The sequence below is a fragment of the Aspergillus oryzae genome, chromosome 7 (genome assembly GCF_000184455.2).
Source record: "Aspergillus oryzae RIB40 DNA, chromosome 7".
NCBI lineage: Eukaryota > Fungi > Ascomycota > Eurotiomycetes > Eurotiales > Aspergillaceae > Aspergillus > Aspergillus oryzae.
This window is the reverse complement of record NC_036441.1, coordinates 2,435,411-2,458,529: the sequence shown is the minus strand read 5'-3', so window position 1 is coordinate 2,458,529 and position 23,119 is coordinate 2,435,411. Positions and strand designations below refer to the sequence as shown.

The 23,119-nt window shown below is 46.9% G+C and overlaps 9 protein-coding genes across 9 annotated transcripts; 5 read left to right on the top strand and 4 right to left on the bottom strand.

The window, feature by feature from the left end:
- Window positions 1–149: 149 nt before the first annotated feature.
- Window positions 150–864, bottom strand: AO090011000936 (mitochondrial inner membrane protease ATP23; the record flags this gene model as incomplete). The annotated part of the gene is made up of 3 exons (XM_023233172.1): window positions 150–366; window positions 416–686; window positions 759–864. The coding sequence occupies 3 exons, from the start codon at window positions 862–864 to the stop codon at window positions 150–152; spliced, it is 594 nt and encodes a 197-aa protein (XP_023093702.1).
- A 468-nt stretch (window positions 865–1,332) lies between these two features.
- Window positions 1,333–2,763, top strand: AO090011000935 (glutamate 5-kinase; the record flags this gene model as incomplete). Its single annotated transcript, XM_001826442.3, has 4 exons — window positions 1,333–1,563; window positions 1,623–1,733; window positions 1,789–1,884; window positions 1,945–2,763. 4 exons carry the CDS (start codon window positions 1,333–1,335, stop codon window positions 2,761–2,763), a joined length of 1,257 nt encoding a protein of 418 aa, XP_001826494.3.
- A 405-nt stretch (window positions 2,764–3,168) lies between these two features.
- Window positions 3,169–4,037, bottom strand: AO090011000934 (putative beta-1,6-glucan biosynthesis protein (Knh1); the record flags this gene model as incomplete). The annotated part of the gene is made up of 4 exons (XM_001826441.3): window positions 3,169–3,234; window positions 3,295–3,676; window positions 3,741–3,841; window positions 3,918–4,037. The coding sequence occupies 4 exons, from the start codon at window positions 4,035–4,037 to the stop codon at window positions 3,169–3,171; spliced, it is 669 nt and encodes a 222-aa protein (XP_001826493.3).
- A 712-nt stretch (window positions 4,038–4,749) lies between these two features.
- AO090011000933 (signal recognition particle receptor subunit beta) lies at window positions 4,750–5,810 on the top strand (the record flags this gene model as incomplete). The annotated part of the gene is made up of 2 exons (XM_001826440.3): window positions 4,750–4,962; window positions 5,061–5,810. The coding sequence occupies 2 exons, from the start codon at window positions 4,750–4,752 to the stop codon at window positions 5,808–5,810; spliced, it is 963 nt and encodes a 320-aa protein (XP_001826492.1).
- Window positions 5,811–5,987: 177 nt separating this feature from the next.
- AO090011000932 (putative short chain dehydrogenase/reductase) lies at window positions 5,988–7,420 on the bottom strand (the record flags this gene model as incomplete). Its single annotated transcript, XM_023233170.1, has 4 exons — window positions 5,988–6,062; window positions 6,169–6,833; window positions 6,913–7,217; window positions 7,281–7,420. The coding sequence occupies 4 exons, from the start codon at window positions 7,418–7,420 to the stop codon at window positions 5,988–5,990; spliced, it is 1,185 nt and encodes a 394-aa protein (XP_023093701.1).
- A 1,014-nt stretch (window positions 7,421–8,434) lies between these two features.
- AO090011000931 (cystathionine beta-synthase CYS4) lies at window positions 8,435–9,574 on the bottom strand (the record flags this gene model as incomplete). Its single annotated transcript, XM_001826438.3, has 3 exons — window positions 8,435–9,159; window positions 9,219–9,253; window positions 9,315–9,574. The coding sequence occupies 3 exons, from the start codon at window positions 9,572–9,574 to the stop codon at window positions 8,435–8,437; spliced, it is 1,020 nt and encodes a 339-aa protein (XP_001826490.3).
- A 1,921-nt stretch (window positions 9,575–11,495) lies between these two features.
- On the top strand, window positions 11,496–13,014 carry AO090011000929 (hydrogen/calcium exchanger domain-containing protein; the record flags this gene model as incomplete). Its single annotated transcript, XM_001826437.1, has 3 exons — window positions 11,496–12,289; window positions 12,346–12,642; window positions 12,708–13,014. The coding sequence occupies 3 exons, from the start codon at window positions 11,496–11,498 to the stop codon at window positions 13,012–13,014; spliced, it is 1,398 nt and encodes a 465-aa protein (XP_001826489.1).
- A 5,515-nt stretch (window positions 13,015–18,529) lies between these two features.
- On the top strand, window positions 18,530–19,300 carry AO090011000928 (putative cyclin-dependent protein kinase complex component; the record flags this gene model as incomplete). The annotated part of the gene is made up of 1 exon (XM_023233169.1): window positions 18,530–19,300. One exon carries the CDS (start codon window positions 18,530–18,532, stop codon window positions 19,298–19,300), a length of 771 nt encoding a protein of 256 aa, XP_023093700.1.
- Window positions 19,301–19,985: 685 nt separating this feature from the next.
- Window positions 19,986–22,512, top strand: AO090011000927 (ankyrin repeat domain-containing DHHC palmitoyltransferase family protein; the record flags this gene model as incomplete). The annotated part of the gene is made up of 6 exons (XM_023233168.1): window positions 19,986–20,291; window positions 20,378–21,181; window positions 21,235–21,307; window positions 21,378–21,642; window positions 21,693–21,805; window positions 21,860–22,512. 6 exons carry the CDS (start codon window positions 19,986–19,988, stop codon window positions 22,510–22,512), a joined length of 2,214 nt encoding a protein of 737 aa, XP_023093699.1.
- Between the last annotated feature and the right edge of the window lie 607 nt (window positions 22,513–23,119).

Genomic DNA, 23,119 nt, shown 5'->3' with positions numbered 1-23,119 from the left:
CTCATTTGCTTCTATGAGGGAGTGTGGAGTATGGTGTTAATTATTATTTTCGCTCTGGTTGCATCGAACATAATATACATGGAATTTTCGGATAGAGAAATGGAACAACAAGTAACTCATATGAGGTAGGCTAGAGAGAAACCATGGTGTCAACGGTAGATTTCGTCGAACGGCCGAGTGTCTCTGAAGCAACTATCCCAAACTTCGTTTACAACCCTCTCGGCGTGAGCTTCATCCTTGCATGTAGGCCTTGCCCGCACCGACAAGATTGCTCTTCTTTTGACGCATTCCTGATGTTGTTGTGTGAATCGCCATTGACCTCGTCGAAAGAACTCCCGCGCCCATCTGCATTCCCCACTAAGGGAGCTGGCCCGTATCTGAACTATAGTCAGCAAAATCCCTGTCAAGGACTGACGTTTTTAGTACCTCAGTACACGCCGCATGTCTCAAGTTATCTGCCCAGTCAACTTTAAATCTCAAGTGATCATAAGCATGAACCATTTCATGAGCCATTGTGTCCTCGAGATGTCCTTGGTCTTTCATCTCATTTGCGCAAAGCAGGATCCCAAAGTCCGGGTCAAAGCCTCCAGCTTTCCTATTCGTACACCGGCGACAGTAGATATTGTGGCTAGAGAGATCACCTCCGAGTTGTCGAATGTTGTCACTCAGATAACGGATTACAGGGCCTAAAGCGCGCGAATATCTTAGTGTCTATTCGTTCTTCTAGAAGCCGCTCGAAATAGGATATAGAAACTCACTCCATTGCAGAAGGTAATCACGCTGATCCTCACAACGCTTGCAATCTGCGGCTTCATTTCGAATATCTCTTGCGACACGAAACTGTTCGATGCCTTCATCTGACATTTTTCCCGTCAAGATTGCAAAGATATTACGCCATTGTGTCCATATGTCATCCCCTGGTAGACACCCATTATTGTGAGCACTTACTCGAGGTTCTGAGGTACTAGACGGTTGTGACTCTGGCATTTTGGAAGAAGCAAGCATCGAGTCCAATAATCTCACTACGTCTTAACATGCTGAAGCCCAGCATGCGGAAGAGAGTTTCGCCGATGCTCTCCGCACAAACTGGCGGTAACAATTGGCAGTATATATATGAGTGCCTCCGACTCCGGGACTTGCTTGATGTGCACAAGACGGGGTTTTCAGAAAAAGGCGCTTAAAACCTGGAGGCAACATCTCATTTGGATATAGTGTACGAGAGGCGCTCTTGCATGTTAAGTATTGGCTATATTAGGAGGCCCAAGTTACCATGGCCTCTCAACGTCTCACAATCGTTATCAAATTAGGTGCGGGGATCAGTCCAGCTTGACAATGCACATATTTCAAAGAATATCAACTCATCCTTTTCCAACAGGGACTAGTTCCATAGTAGATGAAAGCACCCATGAGCCGATACTTTCGATTCTCACTCTGATAGTTGAAGCCGCCGCCAAGCTTCGCCGGGACGGCCATAATGTCGTTCTTGTTTCCTCGGGGGCTGTTGGTGTGGGGTTGCGGAGGATGGATGTGGAAGAAAGGCCCAAGAATTTGCCTCGCATTCAGGTATGGACAATTACACAGGCTGTGTCAGTCTGGAAACATTCACTCATACTATATACTAGGCACTCGCGGCTGTTGGACAATGCAGACTCATGAGTCTCTGGGATGGTTTATTTTCACACCTTCGTTTACCAGTGGCTCAGATTCTCTTGACTAGGAACGACATAGCAGATGTAAGGTCTAAGTGCTCATAAATGATATGGTAAGCGACGTCTAACTTATACCAAGAGAACGCAATATGTCAACGCCCAAAATACTTTTTCACAGCTTTTTGATATGGGCGTGATCCCTATTGTCAATGAAAACGATACTATAGCCGTTTCGGTAAGACATTAGCCCAGTATTATATCAATGTAATGGAACCTAATCACATGTTTTGTCTAGGAAATCAAATTTGGTGATAACGATACACTGTCGGCCATAACAGCCGCCATGGTCAAGGCCGACTACCTTTTTCTGATGACGGATGTTGACTGCCTTTATACTGCTAATCCACGCCACAACCCAAATGCAAGACCCATCGAAGTTGTCTCAGATATATCCTCGTTGGAAGCCGATGTGTCCTCAGCTGGATCCTCCCTTGGGACTGGGGGTATGAGCACCAAAATTGTTGCTGCAAAATTAGGAACTAGCGCTGGCGTAACGACGATTATCACCAAGAGCTCGAAACCTGGAAACGTTCATGAGATTGTAAAATATCTCCAGCAGGTTAAGCAAGAAGAACATACCCATACAACCACAACAATGAATGGAACAGTCACTGAAGCACCCCCTCTGCATACACGCTTCCTCCCTTCTGACCATCCGGTTCAATCCAGGACATTCTGGCTGCTCCACGGTCTGAAGCCCCATGGAACCATATTCATTGACCACGGCGCATACAGTGCCCTCCAGAAGAAAGCCAGTCTCCTACCAGCGGGTGTTGTCGGTGTGGATGGTCATTTTGCGCAACAGGAGGCAGTACGTCTAGTTGTAGTACAGAGACTCTCCCCTGATTCATTGAATGGCGATTTTCTCCACCACGGCCAGGAGCCTAAAGAGGTTGGGCGTGCATTGGTCAACTACGGCAGCCTCGAAATCGAGCGCATCAAAGGGCACAGGAGTACTCAAATTCAGACTTTGCTTGGATACGCAGATAGTGAATATGTCGCTCTTCGAGAAAATATCTCCTTCTTTCAACAGGACGATCCTTCATGGCGGTAGCCAACCGTTGGTTTAGGTAAATGAAATAGCTGCTTTGCCTAGCTTTCGTACCACGACTTTCTACCCTGCATATTGTGCCATGAAGGGCGATTTTGCTATCCTAGGACAATAGTGTGATACCTAAATTTCTTTCAAGATTTATGCTTACAACAGCGCTGCATATAGATGAGCACTGAGCTTCGATGAGCGTTGCGGTTCTCATAGATATTATAGGAATACCGTATTCAATCAACCCAAACCCACACAATTAAATACAAACCAGGCACCGAACGCAGCTGTCTGAACGCCACAGGGAAGCCAACCAAACCCAAACCAATGCAAAACACATGAACAGCCAGACAGTTGATAACCCACAGTCACGCCCCCACTAGTCTGGCCCTGCAACTCCATATGTACTGCTGGTGTTCAATCCTTCCACCTCTCCAAAAACCTCTTCATCTTCTTATCATGAGGATGTGGTGCAGGGGATGCCTATACAGCTGGTCAGTTACTGGAATGTCGACCCAAGGGATCAAGCCTTGCGATACATACAGTATTCTCGATACTGGAAACAGAGTACGTTAAAGAAGCCGACACGGTAGTCTGAATTGTAGGTGCAGAAAGGTATGCAGTAGCAATCTCGTATGCGCTAGTCGGGAATTGGGGAGTTGGCGACTTATCCGCTGGAATTGTCGACCCAGGCTTTTTAGCCATAGGCGCATATCTTGTAGGCCCGGTCTGCAATTGGTATGGGATAGTATAAGCTCCAGCAGCTTGCCTTCTACGCAGTTCCTGTTGCCCATGGCCTTCGCTAAGCAAACCAATGCCATCCTCCAAATTCGACGAGAAAGCGCCAGCCATGTCTGTGAGCGTGAAACGATCGGAGAAATTGATTACATGGGCGTCGGGACCAGATGCAACCATTTTCAGGAAGCTGCAGACAAGAACCATTGTAAATAGATGAGCTGGCGAGTTCCGGGGGTAGGCTTTATTCTTACTATGCGTTTGGTTCGTTGCCGCCAACTGCTGGATCAATCTTGAAAGAAACAGAGTTGCCGCGGGCAAAGACACCATCTTTGATAAGGATAGCCAGGTTCTCCTATAATAGGCCGTCGTGGTCAGTGGAAGGTTCAGTAGCTTTTGGAGACGAGGTGTTGGCTGTTGAACAAACTCACCTGGGACCCTAATGTGTCTCCGCCAGCACAAAGATAAAGGTCGTACTGTACAAGTTCGGAAATGCGAGGAGACTCGCCAGAGTCCTTCCAGTGTGCTGTTACTACATCCCCGGCCTTCATTATTGTGCCACGCGCTGGCGCTATGAACTCGACATCTGCCAGCGCTGTCGAGAATAGAGGGAGGACCACAGGTAACGAGCATATGAGTCTCATACTGGATTACGGATTCCTAAAATCATTCGATTGAGCGATAGGGAACCATCAAAGGAGCGGCAAAGGATGGACAGGAAGAATGAGTGAATGTAAGAAATCCCGCTCTTGATCTCGCGTACGACAATTACCAACAGATCACTAACCCTACCGCCATCCCTGCGAACCGGAGGTATGTGAGACTGGATTGATTGAATTTCAATGCTCGATCACAGGAGACCACGTAATGTAATATACATACATAAACTTATCTATATTACAGTATAATACATACGATGGTGGTAAGTTAGTACGTCCTGTACTGTACAGGTAGTAAAACCGGAATCTAGCCACGCGAATTTTTACCAGGCGTTTCCATGTTTTAAATGAAGAATCTATAATACTCCAATGGCGGTGGCATGATGTACGGAATTATGTCTGCAGCAGCCGGTAAATAATTCGACGATTTAACTTACCTATGTAGTTAACTTATTAGCTAACCTCCGGGAAATAACATTAATTTACTGCCTTTACTACTACCAATCCACCATTCTAGCTTGGCTCTCTATAATCTGGTTATTCCTCAACTGTCTTGTTGGAGGTACTTCTCAGGTCGGTCCCATCATCCTTCCTATCTATCGAGATGGGGAGTCACGCAGATTGGAGATCAATCGGCGGCATTGCTACTAGTCTGCTCGATGGAAATCCCATCGCTATCGCTATTACCGCATTTATTGCATTCGGGCTGCCAGTACTGCTGCACCTGATTTTCTATCAAACAGTTGCCTCGCCGCCATCTAGCAACTTCTTACTACTTGGACCCAGCGGAGCAGGCAAAACTGCTTTCTTGTCCCTGGTAAGCCTATCCAGCTTATTATCCACGTCCCCAACTCCATCGAAAGACCTGTGGGTGGTGAAAGCGGGTGCTGACATGTTATCCTGTGACTTTGATAGCTTGAAGCGAAATCGTCGCCTCTTGCGAAGAAGCAGACTCAGCTCACGCATACTTCTCAGACGTCAATTCTAACAACCGTCAGCCTTCCCGCCTCCGTTCCCACTGCCTCAAATCGCTACCGGTCGGTCAATGATCCATCCTTGAAGGACACATCCAAAAACCCTGTCAAATACCGTGTGAGAGATACCCCTGGCCATGGCAAAATACGGGGACCTCACGGTATCTCGCAACTTTCCTCCATGTCAGACTCGAAAGACTCGAAATCCAAACTACGTGGGGTCATCTTCACTGTTGACACCGCCGCTCTCTCTGATGTTGAAGTGTTACGCGATACAGCCTCGTATCTGTACGACGTCCTCCTTATTCTTCAAAAACGGGCATTGAATAAAGGCAAGTCGTCTCTTAAGGTGGCCTCGGAGATCCCTATCCTTGTGGCTGCCAACAAGCAAGATCTTTTCACAGCTCTGCCCCCTGGTTCTGTGCGGGAGAAGTTAGAAGCTGAGATCGATAAAATACGCAAGTTCAAGAGCAAGAGTCTCATGGATGCCAGCGTTGATGCTAGTATGGGCGACGGTGATGATGATATTCTGGGTAGCAGTGATGCGCAGGATACATTCAGCTTCAAGCTCTTGGAAGACGAAGTCGGCGTGAGAGTTGATGTTGTCGGCGGCGCTGTTAAGGGTGATGAGGGGAGTGATCTCGGGTCTGGTGTCAGGAAGTGGGAAGAGTGGATTGGCCAGTGTCTGTGACCGAAGCTGTCGCCTTTGTTACGACTTTACAAAATGTTCTCGATCTGAAATGCGCGAACGGTTTCTATGCTACACAGCTACACAAGTAAAGAACAAACTAGGCTAGCGCACCCGGGTATTAACCTTAGGATGCTGCTATAATGATCAAGAGAAATGACTTTGATATCAATATGACCTTTAACCATCGACGGTACGGGTTTTAGCTTGTTCTTCGGGGCCTAGAGCCTCTGCTGCTTTGGCCTCTGTCCAATCCTGTGGGTAGAAAAGGTCACCAAGTAAGTAGTGATCTTTCATGCGGAAAGGAACACCCTGAGCGGAATAGGAAGCGTCCGTAATGAGAGAAAAGGCTAGGGCTTACCCAAAGATCACGAGCAAGTTTCATATCGCTAGCAATGGCAGTTGTCTTGTACGGTTTTGCGATAGGGATGAAGTACTGACCACGGGTGCTGTTTGATATTACCTTTGGACTCGCGGCCAAATAAATTGCATTTGCAGCACCATCTTCCAAGCTCTGACCAATGATTGAGAATAGGAGCCTAAACAGGGAACCCAGGGCTTCTCCGATATACTCATCCCAAACACTCCACTGATCGGTAACGATGTTACCTGGGAAAAAGGCATTAACGTAAATCTTGCTACTTGCCGGATCCTCTTCCTGCATCAACCGAAGGCTAAGTTCCCTTGCAAAAAGTATGTTCCCTACTTTCGCGCGAGCATAACGCCACACACCGTCGATATATGCAGGCTTAAGACGAGTGGGTGATGTGAGAAGGTCGAGGTTAAGTTCACGGCAAAATACGTGCATAGACGAACTAGCTACCGCAATTCGCCCATTGCTAGCCTTGCCTTGGTTGATAGTACGCTTCATGAGGGGCAGCAGATTGGTTGCCAACACCTGATGGCCAACGCAGTTCGAAGCAAATACCTGTTCAATACCCTGCGGCGACCGTTCATAGTTGGTTGATACACCAATGGCTTTCGCGGGTGTTGGAACATCAACAAATGGTCTATTATATATGGTCGCTTACAGAGAGACGGTGTATTTTTCATCGATTAGAGGAGAAGGGGAGGGGGCAAAGGAACAGTGAAGCGCCAGACGTACCAGCATTGCAAATCATGATATCAAGCCTGTCAGTTTTGTGCTTGAGTTCATTGGCTGCACTCTTGGCAGCCACTATATCTGCGAGGTCGCATTGGATGAACTGGACTCTCGTATCACCCTTCCCCAGGGAACCACCAATACGACGCTGCCATTCCTCCTGCGCTCGTATATACTTATCATGGCTTCGGGCAAGTACGTAAACCGTCTCAATTCCATGCAGAAGGAGCTGCGCAGTGATCTCTAGATTGACATTCGCAACTCTAGTTAGTGGATGTAGCAAATACTGAAAAAGGCTATTGCTTGCCCTTTCCTATGCCTGCTTGACCACCCTAGATAAGAAAGTGGTCAGCGTTGAGCGCCGTGGATACGCTTCCCGCCCTGAGCCAAGGGGGCCGAGCGAGTTGTATGTTGGACTGGTCTTCACACTTACCGTTACAACGGCCACTTGGTTGGCCAAGGAGGGGGTGTCATATAGGGAGAATTGCCGATAAGTAAAAAAGCCAGACATTTTGTGAGGTAGGGATGGGCGGCTGTGCAAAAACCAAAGTTAGATCCACGGTTAATATACCGGGATCAATACCATACGTCAGATATACATAAATAAAAGTCCAGGGTCTTGCCATTGAGGTCACCATTCTATCACTACCAGGCGAATAGGTAATGTAAGACGGATTAGATAATTTGCCTGGTTGAAATGAAGTATGGTACTGAACCACCCTTCGTAAGATATTTCCTCTATTAGTCGCATAGATGACACCACATGCGATAGAATAAGACATTATATTTGGCGTGAAGAAGCAAAGAAGGAAAATACAGAACATAAGAAAAAGTAGCATTGACAATTTCTAGTCTCGCGCTTCAAAGTATACTAATATACATAGCTCGAGGAGAAACTATATCATGTCGATTCGTCCTTCTGATGAAGCATCCATGTAAGTAGATCGACCTTTGTTGCAACTGCCACTGGTCTCATCACTCCTTGTTCATCCCTCTCAGTAACGACCGCAGCACTGTTCCATTCGAAGAAGCGATTCAATACGCCGAGAGGCGTGTCCATAGTAATCTCCACAAATTTCCGGTCTTTAATCCGGGACTCCGAGTTATCCGCTTTTCCTAGCGTCGCACTGGTCAATCCCATATCTCTTGGGTCAGTGACCACCTCGGAGATTTTACTGAAGTTGAACATAACATCTGACACAGGGCTCTTCCCAGTAGCACGTCCGTGGGTGAGTCGACTTAGAACATTCCCTAGAGTCACTAGTCCTACGAGCTTCTTGCCAGAAGGTGCAAGCACTGGTAGTTGGTCGAATCCGCGGTCTCGCATCATTTCGATGGCAGTTTCACAAGGGGTATTGGACTGGACGGTTGTAATAGGCTTCAACCTCAGCGACCTGACCCTTGATCCAGCGAAGGCATCCTTTTGTTCGTGTGGCTGCAGTGTTGAGGGCAGGTCCGCAGTTTCGACCGGAGGCGATGTCAAAAGTCCATTAGCAGCAAGCCAGTCATCGTCAGCAAACTGATATTAGTTAGCGCAACAAGTCCTCAACCAGCCATTAGGAAGTTCAATGACCTTAGTTAAATAGCTTCTGATGCTATCAGGCAAAATGACAACAACCACATCATCCTTCCCGAAGTTGTAGTCCTTTGCCGCTTGCGCCAGAGCCGATATGGCGCTCCCACTGCTTCCTCCTACAAGGAGGCCCTCTTCAGCAATTAACCGCCGAGCGTACTGGAATGAATCCTTATCTCCAGTTTTGTACCACTGGTCCACGGCCTGCTGGTCGAGCACTTGGGGAATGAAATCATATCCAATTCCTTCGACCTTGTATGGTTCGTTTACATGATCTTCATTTAGTGAAGGCGGCAAAGCTAAGATGGAACCATGGGGATCAGCCGCAATAACCTTGATAGCGGGGTTATGCTTCTTCAGGCCCCGAGACAGTCCAGTGATTGTTCCACCAGTTCCTGCACCGGCGACGATAGCCTTAATTTGGCCCTTGGTCTGCGTCCAGACTTCTTCCGCTGTACCCAATTCGTGGGCCAGCGGGTTGTTTTCGTTACCATATTGGTCCAGGATGTGCGCGTTCGGGAGTTCCTTCTCAAGACGCTTGGCGACACCGATGTGAGATTCCGGTGAATCATACGCCGCTTCATTAGGAGTGCGGATGATAGTTGCATTCAACGCTTTCAGTACAGCCACCTTCTCAGCTGACATCTTCTCCGGGAGAGTAATTATGGTCTTGTATCCTGCCATAATCCACCGAGTTAACAATCCAGCATATATCATTCAGCAGACGATGGCCTACCCTTTACAGCGCCGACGAGCGCCAAACCAATTCCACTGATTTAGCGATTAGCAAAAAATGTTATATAGGAACCAACAAGTTTGTTGATAGGCATACGTGTTACCGCTAGTGGGTTCGATGAGAGTATCACCAGGCTTTATGCGCCCTGATCGTTCGGCCTCTTCGATCATGCGCAGAGCAATCCTATCTTTTACACTTCCTCCAGCATTGAAATATTCCAATTTCGCATAGACAGTTGCCTCAATCCCAAGGCTACGTGGAAGTCTGTTCAAGCGCACGAGGGGCGTGTTACCAATGTGTTGAGTGATTGATTCAAGAGCCACCGGAGGAATGGCTGGCGTGGTAATGCAGGACATTTTGATGGAGATTTGAACAACGTCTAGCAAACGAATTCAAGCCAGAGAGAAAGGGAGAAAACAAGAAGGAAAAGAAAGTAAAGGAGGGTAAAAAGGGAAAGGGAAAGAAGCGTTAAAATGAGGGAAAGGTTCAACAAGGAAAAGGAAAAAAATCTCGTAAGATGTTACACACCCCACCCGAAGGTAACCGTTGCCGCCACATTTGAAGAACGTAGTGGTTCTTCTCATATGATATGCTATTAGTAACATTGTTTTCTCTCCATACATTGTTGATCCAGTGATATTATAGACAAATTCATGATGTGTCTTGTGGTGTGAGTAGTACTGTACTTAGTATATCGCATATCTAGCAGTAGCATTTTATCTGTACTAGTTGATCTCCTTTACACCTCCTAGGTCAATTTCTATCTGTCCGGCGTGACCAATCGTGATTCGTTACCCACCATGCTTGTTTAGAAGGTTAAAATTAAGCTTGGTCCAGACCGTCCCTCCTTCCAAGAATCTGACTTCGTAGATAGAATCTAGATAAATACTAGTTATATGATTCATATATTCATATACATAGCTGTTTCCAGTTTTTTAACCAATCTATACTGCAAATTATTGAACAGCGAAAGAAGGGATTACACTCCTAGATGTTTGTCCGCCTACTAGTACATGACATGCCACTTGGAGTTAGTAAAATATTGGAAAATGCAAAATTTCCTTGCTGCTTATTTTATGTTCAGTATGGAACAATCAGTCTCCATTCTGTTTTCCTCTTTTTCTCCCTCTCTTTTTTTGGTTGGGGGAGTGAAAACAGAAGGTTAATGTAGATTTCGGGTCTCATGAGTTATTCTGTAAAGCTATTAGTGAGTACACCACTCTCCGTACGTACTAGTATACATACTCCGTACGTGGCTGTGTGGGAGTTATAGGTGGAGTAACTGTCCCTCACCCAATGGTCGGGTTTGTTTTGTCTCCATTTCTCCATCAAGGATTCTTCCTCTACTCTAGCTCCATGACAACTCAAACTTCAAATGGGGTCTCTCGTTGTATATGCAAATCTCAAGTACATCCTAACTTTATATCTGTCGCCTGAGCATCCTCAAATACCTTGGAATCAAATGTTCTTTTTCTATATAAGCATGAACAACTCCATTAATACGTGGTAGACTTAGGTATACTCCGTATATCTAGTTCAGCTGCAACGGGGCGGTTCAAGTGGTTTCAGACCCTCTGAGAGCCACTAAATCTCAACCAGTGATTCGATAGATGTATACTCATTGGCGTGCCAAGAAACACCTCACCACATCGATCACCAATCCATCGTCTGCGCCTCCTTCGGTAGATACTAGTTTAGGGGGGGCTCTGGATTTGGTTGATTTGAAAATTCTGGAGATTCTTAACTACGGAGTACGTCTTACCAAGCTGCTCAAGCATCCTGGGGTTGCGTGACACCAAATCTTCTTTCTGTCTAACGAATCTTATTTTTCTCTTCTTCCCTCAACTACGGAGTTTGATGGCATCCCACCGCATCGACTGGTAAAAGGGGAAAGAGGAAAAAAAAAAAAAAAAAAAAAAAAAAGACACACGGCTCCATAAACCTTAAAAAAAAGCCCTTCCTCTGCTCCTCTGTATGGTGCTTAGGGCGCAATCAACCCCAGTGTTTGTTTCCTTCTAATTTGTTATCTCCTCTCTCCCCCGTTGATTTTCCTCTTCACTTTTTGATCCAAGAGCTTCTATAAAACATGCTATAATACATCTCTTTCTGGACTTGCTTTTGCCTCTCTATCTCGCTAACCATTCTCTTTCTCTTACTTCCTCTCCTCTTCGTTTCCTTTCCTGTGGCATCTTTGTTAACCACATCCCAGCCCAATAGCCACGCAACTGTTATCATATTTCTTATTACTGGAACAAGCAGTTAGCACTCCGGGTGATCATGGGTAGTATAGAGGAATTGTCCACTACACGACGAGAGGGACAGGGCAACGAAGGGTTGAGAATCGCCCAGCCGGCGGGCTCACACGATGGTTCCCTACTCCCCACACATAACGAAAAGGCTTCCCTTCGCCGCAATAGATTGTTCCGTATAGATACAGCTGGTGAGAGCGGGCGAAGCGGGATTCACCCAATTCACTTTCTCCGTGTGTGCTTGAAGAGCACTTGTACCCTGTCAATGTTGGTAAATGTTCTTTGGCCGTTTGTCCCAGCGGCTATCGTCATCCACTTTGCTCGGCCTGATCTTCATATCTGGATCTTTGCTCTAAATTATATTGCAATGGTTCCCTCAGCAAACTTGCTTGGTTTCGCAGGAGGGGAGCTCGCGAAGAAGTTACCCAAGGTTCTCGGGGTTCTGTTGGAGACAACGTTGAGCTCGGTGGTAGAGATTGTCCTCTTTATGGTTCTGATACATAATGATATTAACGGCAACCTGATTCCCGTCATTCAGGCAGCGATCCTCGGTTCTGTGTTGGCAAATCTTTTGCTTTGTCTAGGCCTGTGCTTTTTCTTTGGAGGCATGGGGCGTGAGCACCAGTCGTTCCATGAGGCTGTGAGCGAGGTGGGCACTGGGCTCCTCCTAGTTGCCGGCTTCGGTCTCTTGATTCCGAGTGCTTTCTTTTCGGCACTAAGCGCAAACAGCTCTAAGACAACCATTACCCAGGAAGCCCTGTCTCAGTCTACCTTGGTGATCAGCAGGGCCACTGCCGTTATCCTCCTGGTCGCTTTTCTGATGTGAGTTCGCAAAGCCAAGTGTCGTGGCATACCACCTTACTCACTTCTGTTCTCAGGTATCTGGTTTACAACCTACATAGCCATCACAGTATATTCGACGAGGTCCTTGAACTAGATGAACATAAGGATGAAGACCGGGAAGAGGAATTGAAGCGTGCAAAGCTTACGCTAGTCGAATGCTTCGTGGCCATCTCAGTATCTATCGCATGTGTCTGCATGTCTGCTGTTTTCTTGGTCCAGGAGATTGAACATATTGTCCATGAAAGAGGCGTTTCGGATAACTTCATGGGCCTAATTCTTGTTCCCCTGGTAGAGAAAGCAGCAGAGCATTTGACTGCTATTGATGAAGCCTGGTAAGTGCAATACTACACTCAAATATTTATCAAGGGTGAGTTCATCATCGCCTGACTCCGCGCAGGGATAACCAAATTAACTTTGCACTCTTCCACTGCCTCGGTCCATCCATCCAGACCGCTTTGCTAAATGCTCCACTTGCGGTCCTTGTCGGCTGGGGACTTGATAAGGAAATGGGTCTTAATTTTGAGATCTTTATGATTGTCTTGGTAGTATTATCCATTCTGGTCGTCGGCAACTTCCTGCGGGACGGCAAGTCCAACTGGCTCGAGGGGGGCCTCTGTGTGCTTATATATGTGATCATTGCAGTCACTACATGGTATTACCCCCAGATTGAGGCTGAGGGAGTATCCATCCATCATGAGGCATGACCGTGCACATGCTCATAATGGATTAATTTTGGTTGCGGTTTTTAGTGGGAAGTAATTTATCTGGAGTGAGGAAGTGCTGCGCATCTTCTAGGGGTGTAGTTCATCTTTATATCGCACAAATTGTATACATACAACGCTAAATAATAATGAATGATAAGAAATTAGGTTCATTGTGCGAGTAGGCAGTTGAAGGTACCCCAAACTTACGTACTAGCTGACCATATGGGATGCCATGCCGACAAATAAAAAGCGGTGACAGTATTGATCCCGACGTCCCCCTGCCCAGACAACAGATTAGCACACCCAAACCCAAACATGAGTCAGTCAAACGACCTAGCGAATACTCTGATCATCGCCTTAAAAGATCGTGACATCCCATTTAATTGTGCTGAGATTAAATCAGCTTTCACCGATGAGAAAGAAGCTACCGAGAACGAAACATGGGTGATGGAGCACCTGAACCACCACACTCTTTTGTCCCAAGAGGAGCTCACCTTGTGTGTCTTCCTTCAACATAGTTGAGTATAGTCAAAAATTAGCTTGCAAAGTACTGACTATACAAGTAGATATACAAATCTCGAAAGTACCGGTTCTTTACAGAATATCATTAATAACCTCGATACGAATGCGGACCGACCGTTCCTCGACGAAGACCTTCGGAAGGCGATTAACTCGCTGAACGCTTCAACCGCTGTGATTCAGAAACAAAGACGGGTTCTAGCATCACAATGCGATAATATAGACAAAGAGCTTCGTCGAAAAGCTGAACGAGAAGTCAGACGCAACACCGGCATAGAACACCTGCGTCAAAGATACAATTCAGAAAGGCAAAGGACGAGTGCCGGGGTAGTGATCGCCCTCGATCTTAAATCAAGATGCCTTACTGATTTATATGCCTGCAGTCTACTGAATTGGCTCAGGAAGTGAGAGCGGTCTTGAAAATCGAATCAGAGAACACAGCAGCGGATAGTAAAAGGATATTGTCAACTCTCGCAGCTTGGCTAAAGGAGGACGATAGAGCACTTGCGGACCTAGAGCGGCTTGGATCTGGTATAGGGCCTACTGGAGATGATGCCTCTGTAGTGAAACGGACCTCCGAATTAAGCACGATACTCGCCCATTATCTTGCAGAAGAAATACAATATCGGCTCGATCGAGTTTACTTGGAGAACCTCCGAGTCGGTCAAACCAAGGCCAGTCAGAATCTTGATGGTGTCGCGGATGAAGTTTCGATCGCATTGGAAAGAGAACTGGAGTCCCTGTATCCGGAGATTGACATGCTGGCTGAGATGTATACGAAGCAACAATACAACGCACCTATATCACGGGCGCTCCAAAAACACCACGACCAGTTGCACATTTCTTCCTTTCAGAAATTCAACTACGTAAGTTGACTCTAGACCACATTTACATTGGCTAATCAGGTGTAGATCTTAGACCTGGTTGCTGGGATGACTTTATCTACGGAACGTCTCACCAAATCCCTGCAAGATCGCGAGTCATTCTGCGGGACTCTCGAAACTTTTAATACTACGTATCGAACCAAAGTAGGTAATCAGTTTTCTGAAATATCCGTACCAAGACGAGAGGATTTTAGGAGACGTTCGATCCAACCAACATTGGCATACACGCCATCCGCAAAACGCATCGATTCGGTTTCCGAGTCCCATGCCCTCGCCGCTGTCTTGCGCCGCACAGGCTTATCTTCCGAGTCGGTGTTCCACCCCGAAGATGATAATGCGGGCATCGATGTGCTTTTTGACGCGAGACATCACATGTTTGACTGTCTGCAGAATTATGGCATTGCCGCAGATGCACCTCTGGTGACCGAATTGATCTCGAGTGATCAGACAACCCGGCTTCTTTCGTCTTCGTTAAATGTCAATTCACACGTTAAGACCTTGCTCACGAGTGACACCCATGAGGCTAAGCTCTTTGACCTTCAACTAAAATTAGAGCATGTTCAAAAAGGTGTTGAAATGCTCGACCTGGGCGTAGTTTTTCAACCTGATAGGGGCCAAGAGACGTTCGTTGAGAGGTGGGGATTGGCATAAAGCATTCAGTTTTTGACTACAGCCTCGAATAAGAAACTTGTATGGTTAATGGCTGCAAGATGAAAAGGAAGCTTGCAGAGCCTTGCAGGTGCTAATCAAATAGTGGCTGTCTTTGGAATTTCTTTTTCTTGTTCCTTTCTTTATTATTTTTTTATTTTGAATTTTGTTTTTTCTAAAAAAACTAATTCAGTGGATTCAAAGAATCAACTAAAGGGAAGAAGATAAACTAAATTGGCAAAGGATGGTGAAATTACTTTCTTCATTGATGGACAATGAATTGCGCCTCTCCATGTGGCGGGTAATTGGGAGATTTATGATATAGTCCTGTGCCACATAGTTAAATCACGCGGCTATTGTCCACATGGTATATTCAAGGTTACTAGTGCATAGAATACTCTGATGGGTGCCTTGGATGCCCGTGAGTTCACTGTTAGTCTAGCCAGGAACCTAATCCTGCAAGTCATGCATACGTGCAGCCGCAGCCCCTGTAATACCGAGTCCTCCCATATGGACCACCTATCACAAAGGAATAAAGGAGGGGGGAGAGCTTCATCCCCGGAAAACTTGTGTGATGTAATCTCTTCTTTTGACTATATTCTCCCTCTTCTACTCATGATTATTGTTGTATCTCCTTTTTTGCTTTTCTGTGCCTTACCTGCCCGCCTGACTTAAGAGTATGTCCTGTGACTCTTAACTAGCCGCACCTGCGATGGCCACAATGACCACTACGAAGTCCGCTGCCTCATCTTAACAGCGTTACATAGTGTTGGTAGAGCAACTTTAGGAATTGCAGCCTCGATTGATAAACATGTTAGGCTGCAAGATATTACTACTAGGCTCATTCTACCCACAATTTGGCAGTAGCATTTCCTTTATAATGGCACTGATTTTATCCCATGTCCCAATATGAGGTGTATCGTTCACCTCCCCTTATGATTTCGACTACGAGTAGCGTTTTTCCTCCTTTGTTCCCTTGTGATATTTCGTGGGCAATGAGAAAGGGGCACCGTTCATCGTTCTATCTATACAAAGACCCCCGAACGTCAGCACCCTTTATACATATTTATGATTATCATTCCACCTTACCCCCTCTTTGCTTTCCAGAATGAAACACGCCCAATAATTAGGAGCGTAGAACCCATGACTCTAGTCACTGATCTCTTATTCATGACCTCGTTGGGTTGCTTGTTCATTTGTCTTTCAAGCAAAGCAGAAGACCATACCTATCTGCCTGATCAGCACCCAGGACATGCAGCATCTGCTTCTTTTCTCACTTGTCCTTTGTTCCAGGAGAGTGTTTATTCATTATAGTCGACTTATCTGCTCAAAGGGCGTTGGGCTCATTATATTCAGCGTTCCTAGCCCATCTAAAACCAGCAGTTGTCTCCGCTGCCCACCAACACTCCGTATCCACCTGTGGCCATCGTCGAGCCCTTTAGCTATCCCATTACCCAGGTGCGTTTTGCCAAAATATTGGCAGGCTTGTCCGATGGAAGTTCGAACTAGAAAGTTCATTCGGACCCGCGTCTTTGGCACAGGCACTTGCAGCCATCCTCTAGGACGGGACCCCGCGGTCCTCTATATTCGACATGCCCAGCCGAAGAGTCCACGTATGAAGGATCCCACTCGATACAAAATTATCGAGCCGAGAAAGCCCAGGCAGGCAAAAGTGTCCTCGAATATTTTCATAAGAACATCATCGCCAATGCGCAGCCGGCCGTCAAGATTTCGCTTTCCTTTCCTTGATAGGACCGCAGAATCAGACCAAGATCCAGAAACTGAATCGGAAGTGGAGTGGGAATCAAGCTCTGATGAAGTTAGCACAGACACAGATAGGGGAAGTGTATGCAGGCCAAGAGGACGTCACCGATCCCGTCAGATGTTCGTTGTCGGGAAGCCTGAAAACGAAAGGCGGACACAGCGAAGGGTTCTGCGGTCTCCTCCTCCAAAGAAAAAACTAATCCGGTCCCCGACAAAGGGCCATTTCGGATCAGACATTGAAGCAGACGGGACTGATGTCTCTCCTCACTACCCTCGATTACGGCGGACGTCCGGGAGCTCTCGCGAACCAAAAGACACGACGCTGATCTCTGAACACGAACACCCTAGACGAGAAGCCAGTATTCTTGAAATCCATAACCATCATCGCGCCAGTCCCTGCGAAGAGCGGGTCCGCAGTCCGGACCGCCGAAAGGTGCGATTCGCGCGCGACGTAGAGTACGTGAAGAATACCAACAGGGCCAGAGAGACTAGAGATAGAGAACGAGAGCGTCACCACGTTCGATCTTATCGCCACGGTCCCTCCTTCAGTAGTCTCAACAGGGACTATGGCACAGCGGATAGTGGTACGTCCTACCGCCTTAGTTCACCGGAAAGGTCGTTCAAGGAACGTTGTCGAAGAACGAGTGCATCTAGTGAGCGTGCTCGGCCTCGTATTATCCAGGTTGGTAACCGTCGAATGTCAGAGGCAGCGGAGCGCATACGCAAAGAAGCGTGGAGGCAACATAGCCGGGAGGGCTTACTGGGCGATATGAAGTGGCAAAGTGGCTGGCGCCGTTATACCCGGCGATCTGACGAGTGAATGATTTATGATAAGGACAGCCGACAATACCATTGATGGGGGCTATTTTGATCCTTATCTCACGGCACGGCGTGTTGGACGGATTACAGAAACTATAGACATCAGTGGTCTGGAAGTGACTGAAAATCCAATGTGAGGCTTGCCTCTATATTTAGGTTTGGGCAGGCGGCAGATTTTCCACTGGCAGTAGCGTTTAGGTCATTGAACTATAGCAGCTCGCGCGTATCCATCGATTTGATTACACTGTAGGTAGATATTTTTAGTCACGTTTTATCATTCAGTGCAGTCAAATATGCATTGCGAGTTTCAGTTTCACCTCGCTTGGGGCCGCGGTCTATTATAGTCGGGAGTACTTAATATATGTCCAAGAGGACCCCTTTATCATGTCATGTGATTTTGGACCTTTAATGCCAGGATGTACGTATCAGTCAAAATCCCTCATTCTGCACCACAGGTCCCCCCAGCCAAATGCTTCGATTACTTCGAAGCTCTGAAATACACGTGCGTTTGTGAGATAAACCTGGAATTAACTGAATAACTGAATCCCCACAGCAAGGAGATCGCCCATGCATTGAACAAAGCTCTGTGGATGGGTTGTTTACGTGAATATTTCACGCCTATACATCGTTTTTGTTTAGGACACCCCACCTACGTGGCTTGAATATAGGCACTCGATCTTACCCCTCCTCACTTGTTTCCCCAAACACCTGCGTGCCATCTCTTACAACTCAACTCAACCTAGTGCCGGCATAGTAATGTTTGTACCCTGGGCTTAGTCCCACAATGCCATGCTCATCGACTGCTTGGTATACACCTGTAGGCCAGGTGTATTGTACCGCGTTACTATATCCATCCCATCAAAAGTCTACGGCTTGTCGAAATGATGGGGCGCAGCTCTGAGGATGAAGCACCTCATGATCTGCAGTCGGACGTAGTTTCTCGGTGGACACAATCCGATCTAGGACCCGCGAGAGAGGACAAGGAAGGTGCCTTGAAGAGCGATGGTATCGAGCAAATGCCGCCGGATTCAGCATTGGGACTACTATGCGTCTATATCGAACTGCTCGCTAAGCAGACTATTGACGACCCGGACGACTGTCGGGTAGATGCCTTTTCCCTAACCAAGAACAGGGCTCAAGGTGATAGCGTGTCCAGTGGGGAAGTCACCCCCGTAAACGGTACCGAGATACATTGCTGCCCTGCAGGCTATAGTGATGCGGGACGCGATCATGTCCAGCTGGGCATACTTTCCAAGAGGTTTCTCTCGAAGCGCGTGCCTTCAATCACATTAAAAGACTACCTCCTGCGGCTTCATCGCTACTGCCCAATGTCAACAGCCGTCTATCTTGCTACAAGCATGTACTTTACCCGAATGGTTACTGTCGACAGAACTATATCACTAAACCATAAGAACATGCACCGTCTGGTCCTTGCTGGTCTTCGGGTAGCGATGAAAGCGCTGGAAGATCTTAGTTATCCTCATAGTCGCATTGCGAAAGTTGGCGGAGTGACTGAACGCGAACTTTCGAAGCTCGAGATTAGCTTTTGCTTTCTGGCTGATTTTGAATTGCGAGTTGATGTTTCCATGCTCACGAATCAGGCAAGGGCTCTCGAAAAGAATGTTCTCCATCACGGTGAGATTGCCAGTTAGTATGTAGACCGATGGTTTTCGGGATTTTTATGGGATGTCTTCTCTTTTGTTTCTTCTATGTTGTATGGTTAACCCATCCAATACTATTCCATCACCCAGGTAGCGTTACAATGCGGTTGCCTAATTCAATCAATATTCTTACGGCTGAGTAATCCAGTTTTCTTAGTTATGATGGGTTCTAAAGCAAAATATGTACAGTCCTAGACTGCCCATTGATGGTCAGAGAATAGTTTCTTCTTAGTGTTCCCGAGCGTCTAAAAACATTGACAGTCGAGCAAATAAAAGAATTAATTACTTTTATAAACTTCACGAGACGGTGATCTCTTAGTGTCCGCGGAGAGTTTTCCCCGACCAAAGAAAAAGAAGTAGCCTCGCCCTTCACGTCCCAAGTATATTCTCTCTCGTTTTCTTTTTTTTTTTTTCCTTCTCCTCTTCACAACCTCTGATTCTTTTATCACAGATCACACATCTCCCTGCACGGGTTTGTGCACGGGCTTGTCGATTAATAGACTGATTATTTGTTTTGATTCAGCAATGCTTCTTTAGATCGTGTGGAGAGAGAACCTGTCACCGCCGAACGAGTTTCCCCGTGCACAAATTAGTTTGTCACTCTTTCTTCCACATTCAAGGACCATTACAGGCGCGCCCCCCTCTTGAAAAGATCTTCTTAGGACTGTAGACAGAAATGTCCTCCGGGAATTCTTCGACAGGAACGCACACCAACGGCAATTTTGCAACCCTAGGCTCAAGTCCACCCTCCGCAGTCGGCGGTAAAGGCCGAGCCATCCCTCCAAAGGTTACCCACGAAGATGCCAGTGTTGAGCTCAAGACAATGAACCCAGAGCGTGGAGCTGCCAGGGGGTCAATCCCCCTTGGTGAAGATATCATGCAGATTGCCCGGATAGGGGAGGTTCCTGCCATGCAAAGATTATTCGACGAGAAGAAGTTCAGTGCCAACCATAAGGATGAGGAAGGGATTACCCCATTACACGTGCGTATCTCGATAAGCTTCGGTACCTTTCATAAGTGTGGCATCAACAGTTGGAATATTTACTGACCTGATGGCTCCGCTTCTAGTGGGCTGCGATCAATAACCAGTACGCCATGTGCAAGTTCTTGCTAGACTCCGGCGCCGACGTCAATGCGAAAGGAGGCGAATCCGTAGCTACACCAGCAATGTGGGCAGCTCAACGGTGTCATTACTATATTGTCCACCTTCTGCTCCAACGGGGCGCCGACCCTCTCCTTACCGACGTCCAAGGCTACAACATTCTTCACCTGGCTACTATTGATGGAAATGCCTTTTTACTGGTGCTACTTCTGCACCAAGAAATACCGGTAGACGTCGTCGACCAACAAGGACATACTGGCTTGATGTGGGCCGCTTACAAAGGGTATCCTGCTTTGGTGGATTTATTCCTGCGATGGGGCGCTCATGCCAATGCTGTCGACGAGGGCGGGCTTACTCCCCTCCATTGGGCCCTCGTGAAAGGGTCCTTGCCCTGTGTTCTGAAATTGATCGAGTATGGCGCGGATAAGTTTGCGAAAACCAGGGATGGTAAAACGCCGGCAGTTGTGGCCGGGGAGATGAATACCACACGCGTGTGGTATCGTGCTTTGGATGAATATGGTTATGACCTCGATGGGAATGCGAAGGTTTCGTCTTCTGGACTGGCTTCTTGGGTGCGTAATAAGAGCTTAATGTCTAAGTTCTTTTTCCTTTGGCCTTTCGCTATTGTTTTCGCGGCCGTGTGGATACTGAGCAATATGGTGGTCTACGCTGCTATCCCGATGATGCTTGTGACCGTCTTTGGGCTACAATGGGTAGCGCAGAAGGCTGCCAGCCAAGGTCCTTCCGAATATCGGATTCTGCAAAAAACGGTAAGTTTGACCTGCCTCAAAGGCTATTGTGCCGTTGTTGATTTGCAATTTAGCCTTATTTATCCGGCGTTTTTGCAGGCTCCCTATTCTGGGTGGGCTTCAGATACGTCTTCTACGTACTGCCGGGTATGTCTTGTTTTAGGAACTCTCGATTGTCCTGTGAGGGAAGTCTTACTAATATTTCGTGGATTTTTAGTGACTTACTCTACATCTCCGATACTTAATGGGCTTTTTGCTATATTTTTCTCCCTGACAACTTATTTCTACATATACTCGATGGTTGAAGACCCTGGGTTCGTTCCAAAACTTGGCAGTAGAAACCAACAAAGAGCAGTCATTACGGAGCTCTTCGAACAGTGGAAGTTTGACGAAGAAAATTTCTGCGTTAGCTGCATGGTCCGAAGACCCTTGCGAAGCAAGCATTGCAAGCGCTGTGCGCGCTGCGTTGCGAAACATGACCAGTGAGTACTTACTAGAACACCTGTGTAAGCCACGTGCTAAAGCCAAACAGCCATTGTCCCTGGATTGATAATTGCGTCGGAGCAAATAACCTACGCCATTTCGTTCTATATATTACCTGCTTGGAGGTTGGTATTGTCCTTTTCGTACAGCTAACCTTTAATTGTAAGTTTCCACTTGCCTCTTCATTTGGATAAGCAGCCTAACCAGAATTGTTAGATATCAACAGCTTGCCAGCACCCGCGCAGCCCCAGTGTAACATCATCAACGAAACTCTTTGTGACTTTGTGCTCCGTGACACATTTACTCTTGTTCTCGATCTATGGGTATGCATTCAGCTGGTCTGGATCACTATGCTCGTTGCCGTCCAGATGATCCAAATTTCTCGTAATCAGACGACATATGAGAACATGAGAGGGCACTCGGTTGACCGAAGCTATCCTAGCTCGCGGGCTTTTGCCTCTGCAGTAGCGGCCGGGACAACGTCCCTCAATGCTGCCGGTCTAACGTCTTCTGGCCAAGGTCCAAATCCCGCCCTTGCCCAGGGTGCTCCTCGCCATCGGAAACATGGTTGCTTGCAGCAATGGTCATCCCTCCTTGGCATTGATACGTTCTTTGCTACTGCGCGAGATGGGCTGCGTGACGGCCCACGTGCTGTCCGGCCCAAGAACCCGTTCTCGCGGGGCGTTGTCACCAATTGTCGAGATTTCTGGTGTGACCCAGCTCCGTACTTTGGAAAACGAGAACCAGGCGCGGCTATGCTTGGTGGTGAAGTGATCAACTATAACCGCATGTATGAGACTCCGTCCCGGATGCATAGTGGTGGCGGGTATCAGAGTCTATCAGTTGAAGACCCGGAACAAGGTGTCTAAGCAGGAGTTACCTTTGATGGATGGTCAGATCCTAGTATGTGTTCCTGTGACCGGTTCTAGAAGCACTGCATTCTTCAAGCGCAAATATTATGATATTGGACGACACTGCATTGATACGCCTGGTTGAGTCAAATGTTCATGGATGATGTACCTATTAACTCCTTTGCTTTCCTTGTATTATGTTGTGCTTAATTATTTCATCTCGTGCTTTCCGTTATAGAGTCTTTGAGCCGAGCCGAGCCAGCTTCTATCTAATCTACTCCTGTTAGAATAAAACCCCACCCGATTTCCCTTGATATCGATGGAAGCTGTGTAGCAGATAAAAATCCAATTTGCATCAAAACTTCTAACATACTGCACACGATTGCGTTTTGTTTAGAATGAGGTCATTTGCTTAAGCGGGTGGCCAAGGACCGTTTATTCTGGTGTAAGCAACGCAATTGTGAACAGGCCAGCGTTGAAGCAATCAACTTCGGGTATTTCATGATTGATATACTTGAGCGAAGTTCACCACAACCTAAACTGTTCTCATACCAACTCCAGAGCTAAGAGATAACAGAGCAGACACAACTCTTTAAGTGCATGGTCAGGGCCAGATTCCAGGAGT